At 40.2% G+C, this 14,717-nt stretch overlaps 3 protein-coding genes across 6 annotated transcripts; 2 read left to right on the forward strand and 1 right to left on the reverse strand.

The window, feature by feature from the left end:
• Nucleotides 1-1,980: 1,980 nt before the first annotated feature.
• Nucleotides 1,981-8,289, reverse strand: LOC129731549 (uncharacterized). Of its 4 annotated transcripts, none has more exons than XM_055691637.1 (3): nt 8,165-8,289; nt 7,863-8,020; nt 1,981-7,797 (listed from the first exon to the last, which is right to left on the reverse strand). In XM_055691637.1, the coding sequence occupies exon 3, from the start codon at nt 7,777-7,779 to the stop codon at nt 2,611-2,613; it is 5,169 nt and encodes a 1,722-aa protein (XP_055547612.1). In that variant the 5' UTR covers nt 7,780-7,797; nt 7,863-8,020; nt 8,165-8,289; the 3' UTR covers nt 1,981-2,610. The 4 variants fall into 4 exon arrangements, with proteins under 4 accessions (XP_055547612.1, XP_055547609.1, XP_055547610.1 ...); XM_055691634.1 differs by having other exon boundaries at nt 8,091-8,239; XM_055691635.1 differs by having other exon boundaries at nt 8,087-8,235.
• An 833-nt stretch (nt 8,290-9,122) lies between these two features.
• Nucleotides 9,123-11,378, forward strand: LOC129729230 (uncharacterized). Its single transcript, XM_055687728.1, has one exon. The coding sequence runs from the start codon at nt 9,123-9,125 to the stop codon at nt 11,376-11,378; it is 2,256 nt and encodes a 751-aa protein (XP_055543703.1).
• Nucleotides 11,379-11,383: 5 nt separating this feature from the next.
• LOC129729231 (uncharacterized) lies at nt 11,384-14,446 on the forward strand. The gene has a single exon (XM_055687729.1). The coding sequence runs from the start codon at nt 11,384-11,386 to the stop codon at nt 14,444-14,446; it is 3,063 nt and encodes a 1,020-aa protein (XP_055543704.1).
• Nucleotides 14,447-14,717: the final 271 nt, after the last annotated feature.

Here is a 14,717-nt window from a genome sequence, read left to right on the forward strand (position 1 = left end):
CTTGTCACGACTGAACAAATTTGAGACAATCGCACAGATAGCGAGAAATGGGAACAAACCAGACGCTGGGATGGAGCTGGTATGTGTGCAGAAAATGGGACAAATTCCTGAAAAATTCGTCAATTAATCCGACGACTGGCGGCATAATTTTCTTGCATTTTCCTCTGAAAGTACAACCTTCATTTCGACATGTTTCCTAAGTCAAACCAACTCCGAGATAGAACTACCGTTACCGTGCCTAATTCTGCGCAATTTTTGTAATACTTATGTTTTATTGTATTTTTTGTAACTATGAGCACAATATTTTATTTTTCTTAAATAGAATTATTGATTCTGTGTCACTGGTCACAATAATATCAAGAATACATGCGAATAAAAGAAAAAAAAACTGAATTGTCAATACGATCAACGTCGCAAACACCTTTGTTCGTAGTAACGAAAAGAATACCTCCTCTTAGAGCGAGTGCAAGGATTTAAACAAACATCGTAGTTGGTAATAAAAGTTAGTATTGGTCATGATTTAGGTAAAATGAAATATTAGCTTACGCTAAATAGCGCATAGTACTGAAAAAGTGCAAAAAATAATGCGCAGATTTACGCACCAAATTTGTTTTTTGTGTTCCTAACTATGCGCAGTTTCACAGAGATGAATTCTGGCAAAATTAGGCGGAAGCACATGCAATATGATAAGAACAAAATGCTTGCGAATGTGGACAAGGTAAAAAGAGGCTTTTCCATACGCCGAGCCGCAAGGAAATATGGGATTCTCGAAAGCACACTTCGTGCAAAGTTTTCAGCTGGTGTTTAGTCGAACTCTGCGACGCGTTGCGGGAGGCCAAAAGCGTTCACAACGCAAGAGGAAGACCGGATTGTCGATTGGATTATTCAGATAGCGAGAGCTGGATTTCGGGTGGATTCTCAGAGGTTAAAGACATCTGTGGCACATTACCTTATATCCATTGGGCGACCTAGTTTCGTTGGAACCCGTCTGCCGGCAGAAATCGTCAATAGTACTCCGGATGGTTAGTCTATTGAGAAAAATGTATCGGTGACATGAGACTTTTTATAAATATTTAAAAAATGTTCTCCACCCATGGCTACTGCGATACAAGGTAGCTCTTCCCATTTTACTTTTCATAGATGGCCATAAATCGCACGTTTCTCTTCAGACCACTGAGTTTTGCAAAGTGAAAAGTAGCCCGTGAAAAGAAAAAGCAGTTAGTACAAGAGAAGCGCCAAAAACAAACATTAACGAAGGCTTCAAATGATGGAAAAACTTCTACAGAAAATGTTTAAATTACTTTCCTTTTAAATAAACAATTTTGTTAAAACAATCAATGTTATTTTTTGGTTGCGCAGAATTAGGAACAAAACTGCGCAGAATTAGGAACATGCTCAAGCAAGTGCGCATAATTAGGCACCAAACATAAATGCAAAATTTTCTTCTCATACTGTTGTTTTTGGCTGTACATGTGTCTACCTTTTTTTTCTGTATTATCGAAAGTCATACAACATGTGGGACCTATTATTTGTTTGAATGCATGTGAAAAATCTGCGAACTAGGGTTGAACTTTTGAAATTGTCTTAACTGCGCAGAATATGGCACCTTCACGGTAGTTAGTTCGTTCCAGATTTTAAATAAGCCATGCTTCAATCGAATGGCTACCGCACAAACATCTAGATCCTGCTATACAAATATACTTATTAGCGATTGGATTATTGCGAGAAATTAAATCAAATAGTTTGTGTCCATAATAAACCCAATTTCCACTTACGCCATGTTCAATTTTTTTATGGATATCATCGTTGCACAGGTTAAACCTGTACTCAGTAATTCTAACAAGCCACCAGAAAAATCAACAGGAATGGAAAAAAATATGTCATCAAGATATAATAATTTTAATTTATTTGTATAAATAAAATTAGCGAATTGACGATAAACAAATTTTTCGAGTAACGCTGAAAGTATCGCTGAACAGTTTAAAATTTGTATAAGACTCAGTAGTTCTGGATAATAATGTGTATATTTTTTCTGTAAAAGCTAGTATCACTATGCAGTAAAAAATTGTGAGTGGAACTTGGCACTCGTACTTAGTTGTTGGTTTTTTAATTCGTCAAGCAAATGCAAACTAGGTATACAGTATTTCAATACAGTGTTTTATTGCAATGTTTTTAGCTTAGAAAACTAAGTTTTTATAAGTTTTTTTTTAAATATGTGACCTACAAAAAAATGTTCAATATTCCTCTCAGTTTTTTTTAACATTATTCATGATAGAGATTCATGTGTTTGCACATGAAGAAATCAACTCGTTTCTTAAGTTATATGAAATTTGGTGCTTATTTTAATTTTTTTTTGTTTCAATGCTGTCATTCATCTTATGGTATATATTTTTCAATGCTGCAAATAAAGTGTATGTATATCAAACTGCAAATGCCCTTTTTAGAAAACTACTGTTGAGTCTAAAAAAATTAAAAAAATGCTGAGTTTTCTACGCCTCATACGTGTGCAAAGTTTCCCTTCAATGAAAAAAATCAATGAAAACTTGCGTACGTTCAGGTCATTTGGACTTCCACATCTTCGTTTACTTCCAACTTGTCATAATATTCCGATCAGCGCGTCTCAAGCGTTTGTACCAAAATGGAGTGCAAGTATATGAACACGTGCAGTTGTTTCGAATCGTAAGCCATCACAGTTATCGCATTAAGACGTGGAATTGTTTTGTACGAAGGACAACAAGGCAATAATAGTTTGACCGATTCTACCTTTCCTGCCATTATCGCGTGGATCAAGCTCTTTTCGATTATTTTAAGGTCGTTGACGCGAGGCAGTAAATATCTGATGACTTCAAACGAATTTTTCCAAACACACACCATCAATGGGGTCGAATTTTCAGTAAGTGCTAAACCTAGCATGTAACCGTGATTCATCCCGATGTTGACCTTATACTGTTCAACAAGAAGCTTAACCAATCGCAAGCTTCCTGTCGCGCAGGCGTTATGGAAAAAAGATACTTTGGGATGCACCTTACACGGGTCAAAATTAGTATACTGCAGGACCATTTCCATCAATTGAATGTGACTAAAATATGCTGGTTTATTGTCCAACAAAAATTGGACGTCGGAACCTTGTTCTAGGAGTGCTTTTAGGATCGCATGGCTGTTCCTCTGCCTTTGTGTTGTGTGCAGAAAGGCAGCGTAAGCTAACGCGGTGAACTCCCTAGAAACGCTATCTAAGGGTACGCGCCTGTTTAGCAAATATCGGATAATATCTAAGTCGCAAATCCGAACAGCTTCCAGAAGAATTGGGTATGGATGCGTGAGGTTCGAAGTGCGCTCCAGAAGGTACTTGATGACTGGTTTGTCTTTGGCAAAGGAGTCCCATCTTTCAGTCACGAGAAGGGCCAGGTTTACTGGCTGTGTTGTAAATTTCTGCTCAAACTCCTGGAGCATAGAGGGAAAAGTTTCACATAAATATTGTACGTACTTGTAGGCGTGACGCTGAATAGAAAGCTCTAACCACTGGTAAGGAACTTTTTTTGTAGTTAGCATTTGAACGAAAAATTTCAATATCCTTACATCGATATGTTCCAATATGATTGCCGTAATTAAAGATATTAGCTCACTGTCCGGGAGGATCATGTTAGATTCTCTGTAGAGTTTTTTAGTATACCGATAGCTGTTTGAGAGGGCTGCTCTACGGATGACAGCCAAATTTACCGTAGCACCGAGTTCTAGTAGGAAACGTACGTTTTTGAACTTTCCTCTTTCCATATCCGCGTAAAGTAGACTCTTGCTGCCTGGCTCGTCGATAGTTTGATAAACCTCTGGGATAGTGAGAAATTTACTGAATGTTTGGGCTTTAGCAGCACCACAGAAAATTAAATAGTACAAAAATGTTTGATTGCCAGCTTCGTTCAGCATGCGCCGAAATGATATCGGCGAAACCGTATTTCTGAGATAATGGAAAGCTTCAACATTCGCGCTGTTAGCAATGCTAAGCATGATCTTTGAAAGTCCCATACCGCTCTTAAGCTGATTCGTAAAATAGGTTAGAAGGTTGTTGCGGTGACACGAGATAACCATCTTTAGCGTAACGTCATCTACTGGAGGACACTTACTGTTGGTTAAGAAAATTTCGATAATTTCAAAGCAACCACTTATTGCAGCCGTTTGCAAAGGATTGTGACCAGAAACGGATTTTTCCTCCATTAGCTTGGTAGCTGCTGTATTATTTAAGGCGTCACGTATTGCATCGACGTTGTTAGCCGAGCATAGCAAATGCAACAGGTTTCTTCCGCTGCTGTCGGTAGAGTTCCATGGTAATATATCACTCAATTTTTCTACTAACTGAGGGTGTGAAAAATTGCTTTTTGCGAAAAAATCAAAACGCTTTCCGTAGCAGTTGAAAAACTTTTTGAATTTTATGAATCTTCCTGTTTTCATGCAAAAGGCAAGCAATTTCTCAATCTGGTATAGTGGTTCGAAGCCATCATCCTCAAATCCAGCCCCAATACATGTGTCTTTAAATTGCTTTGTGTCGAATACAGACTCGATGCCTGATTGATATACAATACCGGTAGAAAATCCATTGTTAGAGAACGCTCTTATAATTCGTTCGGGAAATAATCCTAGAAGTGTACTAACGGGGAGACGCTTCCACAAGTAGTACAGCACTAACAACTGTTCCGATTCACAAACGTGAAAATCCGAGTGCAAATAGTCCTCAACAAACGCGATTGCATCGTCTGCATGACGATGGAGCAGGACATCTAACAAACCATGAACTGCCTCTCGACTCCCACTCCAAGAATATGTGAATAATCCGTAGATATCGAATTGCGGATCGCACTGCATCAGAAAGTTATCCAGTGTTTTTACTATTGGGATTTTTTGCTCTCTCAACAATCGTTTCCGGCGCTTGTATTTCTGTGCAAACGGTCCAAAAAGTGGCAATGCCGCATGCTTTCTTTCGCAATTCAGAATTTCATGCCGTAGTTCGTACAGTACTTGAACTGTTAAGTTGATCGTATTTTCCGAACATAAAACGGAGGAACCAGCAACCGTAACGTCATGCGCCAGTATGTTGCGCATTATTCTTCCAACCGGTGGAGGGGCAGGACTGTTTAAATACTCCAAACGCATTTGGAATGCTTTAGTGTGGGACAAAATTTCACAAATGTCAAGCAAACCCATTTTGATGGCCAGACGGCGTGTAGCCTCCAGCTTTTCATCCTGATAAGGCTTTGCGTCAACCAAGTCGTAAAGCGCTTGGATTGTTTCTTCGAATATTAGTTGAAATTTGCGCGTTTCTGTCTGATGAAGTCCCACCAGGGCGGACGTTTGGAATGGTATAGACTGTTCCGTTAGTACTTGTTGGAGGACTTTTAGTTTCTTCTCTACATTGAAGATATTAGCTTCATTACTATAGTACACTGGGTTGTAGATTTTACGATTCAACTCATTATGAATGTAATAAAACTTTTTGGCATCTAAATGAATGTTCAATGCAGCTAATAGATTTTCTGTGTATAACTCATCCTCGTACGGAACAAACTGGTAAAATTTATACTTATTCAAATCATTCTGTCGGTTTTCCTTACCCGCTAAAAGCAGATTTAACTCAAATAGAATATTTTTAATGTCAGGAGATATTGGCAATCCGACGAGTTGCGATAGTTTTACGTTCGCTTCCCTTAACTGCGTAAAGCAAACACTTGAATAATAGGTTATAGAGTGCATAGTGATATAGTGGGAAAATAATCTTCTAGCTGATTCAAGATTCTTTGCAACCGCCAAACTTTGAATAGCAAATATCAAACAATTCTCGTACAACAAAATCGCTGTTCTATGCGCATGATCTTCCTCTTGTGCCAACTGCACATGCCGTAGAACAGCATGCAACTGAGATTGAATATTAGCCGAATTTTTGTGACTTTTCAGTTGTTCCAAAAGAGCATGCATTTCTTTGAACCTAAAGCAGGGATTAACGCCCTTGTATGCCTCGGGTAACAGTTGACGTGCCAAGCCGTAATAAACTCGACATTGCTCGATCGACTTAAAACACATAATGCGGCTGCAGCATGACCGTAGAGCCTTCATGAGGGCCAACTCATAAACAGAACGGAAGTGATGGCTCCTTTTGCCTATATCTTTCTGGACAGTTCTACAATACTCTAAACGTACATTACTGAGATCTTCTTGATCGCACCGTTTTCGAAAATTTATTTCGGATAACGACAATCCATGCGAGAAGATGTTCCTTTCCTGTTCGTACAATCTGTTCATTTTTTGTGAATTCCAACAAGTGACTTCTTTGTGTAGTCTTTCGTTCAAATTTGCCGTTTCATCGGTGCATTTGCTGTACTCTCCAATCCAATGTAACGCTCCTTTGAAAGCTGCAAACCCCACACAACGTACGTAATCGTGCGTCAAAGGAATTTCTGCCATTATATCAGTCACTGCAATCAATTTTTCCAAAGAAAGCAAAGTTTTCAAGCTTTGATAACGACGTATCAAGAGCTTTATCATGCGGCGTGATTTAAGTGGCATTCTTTCACTAAATGGCTTCGATCTTTCAGTCCCTTGTCGGAAACGAATAGTTTCCAGAGCCCACAGAACCGCTTTTCTGCTGAGCCTTACAGATGGGTGCAATTTGCTCCATTCAGTTTGTATTTGTTCCAGTGATCGCTGGCTGGAAAGCAAATATTCTAAATAACTTAACTGTTTCGCGTTTAGTCCAGTTGCCTGTAGCGAAAGGGCTTTTCCTCGTCTTTTTAATTTGACTATTGCAGGACTTATTTTTTTGTCGGGATATTTACGCTTCCAAACGGCGTATATATCGATTTGTCTGACTAATTTTAGCAGATCCTCTTCCAGAGTGAGACCTTCAAGTCGGCGTCGTTCCTTGTCTGTCTTAATAGCCGTGAGTTCCACCCTAAGCATTCTCAGTATTGCAAACATAAATTGACTATCGACAAGGAGAACACTGGTGACTGGTATTACTTGTAGTACTCTGTTTTGAACTCTTGTAAATATGTAGATATAATATATTATTTCTTTTGTGTGCAGTTGGTCCCACATTGAGCGTGGCCCTAATCGGCGCAATCCCTCCTTAGACCACAGCGCACTGATTATGTACATGTTATCACTGATGATATCCAAGGCAAGAAGAAACTCGGCGTCCACAGGACTGTTATCAACATCGTAGTTCAGGAGGAAAGTAATTTCCCGCAACATAATCCCCAGCCGCTCCCGAATGTTGATGATTCGTTGGTTTTTATCAGGCACCGTCGTATCAGTAGTACTATAACACATCAAAAGTTGAATTTTAATACAATAGGCTTCCATTTCCTCCATGGGCGACACTTTCTTCACAAGCATTTCTTCCAACGCATAAGATACGAGTGAGAATTGGTCCCTTTCACTAGTTTGTTTTGATTCGAAGTACATTTTCAACAGTTCAACATTACCACGTCTTATAAGCCTGTAAACCATCCGCTGCGTTTGAGGGAAACGATTGGCCTCAGTGTCAAGCATTAGTTTAACCAGTTTGTGATCTTTCAAAACAAGCGCATATTCTATGGGAGTCAACATTTCATAATTGCGCAAATCACAATCGATGCCTTTTTCGATTAGTGTCTTCACCAGGTCAAACTTCCGTTTGTATTTGCACTGAATAAGATCATGCCAGCAGTTCTCGATCGCCATCATGCTCTTCCTCTTAATCATCGCGTCCAGACAATTAGTTTTGTGAGCACGCAAAAGTTCTTGTAATTTCATTTTGCTCAAGTTTTGTTTCTAGATAATTTTGAAAAAAAAAGTGATTTGCTGCACAATATTATTAAGAAGCAAAGTCTACTCACTGCAATTCCGTAGCTGCGATTAGGAAAGACTAACGTTGTTTTAAGATTGCTTGCAAACCGGGCTTTTGCAGAAACTTGTTATCAGGGCACAGCTTATTTATCAAGATAATCATCATCGGTTGATTTTGACACGATAGTAATTCATCGCAATATCTAATCTGCACCAAGCATCGTGATTTTAGCCGAAAAAAGGTTTTACAATATGTACAACAAAACATTAGTACCTACATATGATAAATTATAAACTACTAACAAGATAGCACTGAATCGTGGATGCGATTCGGTATTAACTTGAATCATACTTGAGCTAATTTAAGTCTGATACGGCGTGTATATTACAGTCTCGTCTGTGAAACACTTAACCGCTTGTTTTTGTTTTGACGGTTTTGACTCTCTGAACTACACTGAAAACAAATTTTCAAATCTGCGTAAAATGTTATGTCTGATTTTCACAGCAGATATCCGGACTACTTCGTGATTAGGGCGAATCTTACAATGACTATAAAACGCAAAAAAGACAAACAAAGTTTTCAATCACAAATTCAAATCCCAAATAACGGTGGAAAAATATATGTGACATCCAAATACTCTAATAAAAGCAAAATTGTTCTAGCTTTGTACATGGTATTACCAAAACCTAAAACTTGATTTCAGTCGCTTTACTATGCAACTTTTTCGATCTGCTCGAAAGTATCGCCCTTCGATATGCGCCTTATTTTCATTCGCTCGACAGTATCGCCCTTTACTATACGCCGTGTTTACGTTATTGTATTGGAATACGCCCTTTACTCTTAATGTTTATTTTGTTGACAACTTTGATTCCGCCCATTCATCAAGAAGAAGTCAAGTTTCGCCTTTTACTAACGTAAACAACAAAAAGGGCGTATTCCTCATTCTATTTCGTTTCGATATGATGTAGATTTCGCCCTCAACAAACATCGAACTTTTTAATAGTTAAGAAAAGAGATACATTATGTTTGAGTAGAACAGAATTAGCGTGTTACACATATCCCGTTATTGTAGCATCGCCCAATACAAGAATAGAAGTGTCTCGAAGCAAATCGGAAAAGGACGCCAATAAATTTGTTTGAGTTAAATACGGGTTTTTTCAGTTATTTCTTTACATTTTAAGTTGCAATCCTACAGTTAACATTTCGTCATCAATTTTTTGGTCCTTCAAGCATCGGATAGTATTGAATCACGATGGAACGCTTGATTGCACGTCGAAATGCATTGCTGACGCAATTAAGATAGGAGCATATGGAAGCTGGTAAACTACACGAGAGGAACGCATCCCTCGGGGAAGCAAAAGATCGGCTTGAGCAGCTAACGGAGGTGGCTGGGAGCTTCCGCCTTACACAGCGAGAAATCGAAGAAAATCAACCCGATCCAGATGCAGTTGCATCGGTACACAATTATCGAGAGGAATTTACTGCGCAATATTATCAGGCGAAAAACATTTTGGAAGAGTATATTGCGCAGTTGGAGGAACATAATCTAGAAACGAACTCGGTGGCCAGTGATAGGACGGTTGTTGATACATGTCAAGACCTGAAGGAGGCCATGAAGATGTTGATTGAAGTGCAGCGAGCGATGCTGCTGAGTCAGTCGGCAACAAACAACAATGCAAACCAATTGTCAGGGCAGTTAGCGAATGATCAAGCTGGAGGAGAACAGGTATCGAATCGTTCACCTTTTTCAAACGTTAGGCTACCACCGATAAATGTACCTACGTTCAATGGAGAGAGGAAGCATTGGATATCGTTTAGAGACATATACGAAACCACAATTCATTCGCGAAATGATCTGAAAGATTCTCATAAAATGCAATATTTGATGTCGTATCTCGAAGGAGATGCACGACGTTTGATAAGTTCTTTTGCTATTTCGGATGCTAACTACGGTGAAGCATGGACAGCGTTAACAAACTTTTACGATAAGAAAAAATACACAGTGTTCGCTCTTGTTCGTGAGTTCGTGGACCAGCCAGCCATAGTTTCTGCCACCTCCAGCAACCTACGCAAAATCGTCACCACATCGGATGAGGTCATTCGTCAACTAAACGCACTTGGTGATGTGTACAACACTCGTGACCCATGGCTGATTTATTTTCTTCTGGAAAAGTTAGACAAGGATACTCGTTCTTTGTGGGCGCAAAGAATTGTCGATATAGAGAATCCATCATTTGACGAATTTCTAAAGTTTCTGGATGATCGTTGTGATGCTTTGGAAACATGTACGGCGTTTTCTAAGAAGTCTGGTGTTGATAGTATAAAAAAGGAAAATTTCAAAAAAAGTCTTCCAGTGGAGCGGAAGTATCATTCATTACATACATCGACGGTTGCAGAAAAGTGCGCGAAATGCTCTAGTGAGCATCCGATATTTCAATGTGAAGAATTTAAAAAAATGGATTTGCAAGGAAAACGTGAACTTGCACAAAAAGCGAGGTTGTGTTATAATTGTTTGCGATCATCGCACAATGTGAAGCAATGCTCTTCAAAGTCAGTGTGTCATAACGCAAATTGCAAAAAGCGACATCATACGCTTTTATGTCCAGCAGGTGTTGTCGATTATAAACGGCCAGATAACAATAAGGAAGCGAAACCGTCTACAGAAGAAACAGAACCTGTAATCAATACTTTGATGGCGCAGGTGCCAAAAGACGTAAAATTGGTGCCGATATTGCCAACAGCAGTTATCCGTGTACGAAACGCTCATGGTATTCTGGGACACGCTCGAGCGCTGATAGATTCGGGATCCGAGGCTTCATTGATTACGGAGCGATGTGTGACTAAGCTCGGTCTGCAGCGTACCAATGGAAAGTTTGTGGTTTCTGGTCTTGGGCAGCAACAAACTGGAACTACACGGGGCATCGTTAAACTTGCATTAGCCAACCGATTCAGTGACACGGTTCTTTTGCAAACGAAGGCTTTCGTAATGGGTAAACTGACGTCTACACTACCGGCTCAAAGTTTAAAAGTCAGCGCAAATCTCTTGGACAAGCGAGTACAGGAGCATTTAGCTGATCCGGGTTTCAACCAACCAGGACCAATAGACATAATTTTGGGATCAGATGTTTTTCTTGCGCTTTTAGCACCAGGCCAAGTCAAAGACAACTCTGGATTTCCCATAGCGCAGAGCACCATATTTGGATGGATTGTGTCTGGGAATCACGCAATTTGCACTCCTGGAATTAATGCCAATCTATCAGTGATAAATCTGCACACAGAAATTGATCTTAACCGTACTTTACAGAAATTCTGGGAAATAGAGGAAATGCCAAACCAAAAACAGTATACTCCAGCAGAAAAGAAAGCATTGGATTTTTTTTCACACTCTCACGAGATAAGTCAGGACGTTTCATGGTACGACTTCCTTTCGACGATTCGAAACCAAATTCAGGAAAATCCCTCCCTGCAGCTCTCAGGCGGCTTGTGGCAATGGAGCGACGTTTTCATACGGATTCAGAGTTTGCAAAGCAGTATTCAGAATTTCTTACCGAGTATCTTGCATTAGGACATATGGAAGAAATCCCAGTGAGTGAAGTGGATATAAAGGACAGCGAATGTTTTTACCTTCCCCACCATGCAGTAGTGAAGGCAGAAAGTACGACAACTAAACTAAGAGTTGTTTTCGACGCATCTAGTGCGTCATCAACCGGAATGTCTCTGAATGACCGACTTTTGGCGGGACCCAACGTCAACCAAGATTTGTTCTCGGTTTTTCTACGATTTAGAGCTAACAAGGTGGCCTTTGCCGCGGACGTTGAGAAAATGTACCGTCAAGTGTTGGTTCATCCGCTGGACAGAAATTTTCAACGTATTGTGTGGAGAAGTAATCCAGAGGAACCAATTAAGCACTATCGCTTGTGCACGGTTACGTACGGAACGAAATCTGCTCCATTCTTGGCAATTGAAGCATTAAAGCAAGCAGCTCGTGAATATCAAACTGTTTTTCCTGAGGCGGCACGGAGAATAGAAATGGATACGTATGTTGATGACTTTCTTTCTGGAGCGAAAAACATCGAAGAAGCACGAGAGTTGAAAAACCAGGCAACGGAGATTCTACATTCGGCAGGCTTTAATTTGCGTAAATGGACTACAAACTGTCCTGAGTTACTTTGTGACGAAGCAGATGGCCCAGAATCAGTTGATGTGAAATGGGTCGATCAACCAGATACAGTCATGGCTCTTGGTATACGCTGGTTACCACAAGAAGATGTCTTTTCGTTTAAAATATTTCAGCCAGTCAGCACTGTGAACACCAAACGGCAGCTACTTTCGGACTCTTCGAAGTTGTTCGATCCATTTGGTTGGATTTCTCCAGTAACAATTCGCATTAAAATTCTTTTCCAGCAACTTTGGCTATATGATATGTCGTGGGATGATCAACTCCCTCCAGTAATAGAATCAATGTGGACAGACATTAAGCAACAGCTTTGCAATATCGAACAGGTTCGCATTCCCCGGTTTGCAGCTAACTACAATAGGAAAATGGAATTACACGGGTTTTCAGACGCATCGGAAATGGCATACGGGGCAGTGGTTTATTCTCGTTCAAGAGATGAAAATGGCAAGATAGTTATCACTCTATTGGCAGCTAAAACCAGGGTAGCTCCAATAAAACAAGTAACTTTACCACGACTCGAATTGAGTGCAGCAGCTTTACTAACAGAGTTGATGAAGCAAATCACAAATGCCTTTTCGAATTTACAATTAGAACACTGGGCATGGACAGATAGTTCAATCGTCCTTGATTGGCTCTCCGCTCATCCTCGAAAATGGCAAACGTTCATTGGTAACAGAACGTCAGTGATTTTAAACTTTCTTCCAAGAGATCGTTGGAACCATGTGTCAAGCCAAGAAAATCCCGCAGATTGTGCATCAAGAGGTCTAAATCCGGAGGAGCTTGTAACACATCGATTATGGTTCCATGGACCCGAATGGTTAGGTAGGGACGTTAAGCAATGGAATTCGTTTTATATAGAGCGTATTGACAAGGAGTCAACTGAAGATTGTAAGGTCGAATCATTACACGCAACGATTCTCAACGTTAGAACTAGTTTCATTATAGAATCAGAGTTGTTGAGAAAGAGATCGAGCTTTACTGTAATTGTTCGCACATTGGCATATATTAATCGAGTTATACAAGTATCCAAGAAACTGAGAAGCGAAGGAGAGTTAACACCTAGTGAACTTTACCAGGCAAAGATACAATTGGCCCAAACAGCACAACACGACATCTTTGACAGGGAAATTGAACTCCTTAGACAAGGCAAGGAAATACCATTCAGCCCACTAAACAAACTTCATCCTTTCATGGATGATGGTGGAACATTGCGCGTAGGAGGACGTCTACAGTTTGCACCGTATTCGTATGACATTAAACATCCGATAATTTTGCCTCGTGATCATCGAGTGACCGAACTCTTGATATTAGATCTCCATCTACGAAATTTTCACGCGGGACGTAATCTGCTCTCTGCTACGATCAATCAGCAATACTGGGTAGTTGGTCTCAGTACAGCTATTCGTCGAGTAACAGATGGGTGCATTCGTTGTGTACGACTTAAAGGAAAGACAGCAACCCAGTTAATGGGTAACTTACCCGTTCCTCGCGTAACTGCCACACGTGCTTTCACTCATGTCGGTGTGGACTACGCTGGGCCAATAAAAATCAATGCATCCTGTGTACGAGGTATTAAAACAACTAAAGGATATGTTGCAGTTTTTATCTGTTTTTCAACAATATCAGTGCATTTAGGAGTTGCCAGCGACTTATCTACCAATGTGTTTATCGGTGCACTCAAGCGATTTATAGCACGCCGTGGCTATCCCAGTGAGATTTGGTCCGATAACGGGACTAACTTTGTTGGGGCAGATCGGTGGCTTCAGGAACTCAAAGGTAATTTGACGGCTGGAAAAACAGAAATCAATCGATGTTTAACGAATAGTGGCATCAAGTGGGTATTCAACCCTCCGGCATCACCTCATCGGGGTGGAATTTGGGAGGCTGCTGTCAAAAGTGCAAAGAAACATTTGGTGGCAGTGCTCGGCACAACAGCAGTTACTTACGAGGAGATGTCTACGATCCTATCGCAAATCGAGGCATGTCTAAATTCTAGACCGCTGTGTCCTTTATCCAGAGACCCTGACAGTTATGAAGCCCTAACCCCGGGACATTTTTTAATAGGACAACCACTCAACCTGATTCCAGAACCTGACCTTCGTTACATTTCATCCAACCGTTTGGACAAGTGGAAATTATTGCAGAAGCAGACTGTGGAAATCTGGAGACGATGGCGGGACGAGTATTTATCGAATCTACAACTACGTACAAAGTGGCAGATAACTAAGGCAAACGTTCAAGAGAATCAGTTGGTATTGGTGAAAAATGATAACGCCCCCCCAACACAATGGGAGCTGGCTCGTGTTAAAAAGGTGCATCCAGATTCTGTAGGGATAGTTAGAACGGTTACCTTACAGCGTGGCCAGGCAGAATATCAACGACCAATTCAAAGAATATGTTTGTTACCACCAGATGCAATTGAAACTGGACGTTTCAAGGCGGGGGAGATTGTTTGAGTAGAACAGAATTAGCGTGTTACACATATCCCGTTATTGTAGCATCGCCCAATACAAGAATAGAAGTGTCTCGAAGCAAATCGGAAAAGGACGCCAATAAATTTGTTTGAGTTAAATACGGGTTTTTTCAGTTATTTCTTTACATTTTAAGTTGCAATCCTACAGTTAACATTTCGTCATCACATTATTTTCTTGAAGTTTGAAGATAGGAAGTAACTCACTTCATACGTTTCCGGTATAATCTCTATTTGTTTACAGTTTGTTAGATTCG

The sequence above is a fragment of the Wyeomyia smithii genome, chromosome 3 (genome assembly GCF_029784165.1).
Source record: "Wyeomyia smithii strain HCP4-BCI-WySm-NY-G18 chromosome 3, ASM2978416v1, whole genome shotgun sequence".
NCBI lineage: Eukaryota > Metazoa > Arthropoda > Insecta > Diptera > Culicidae > Wyeomyia > Wyeomyia smithii.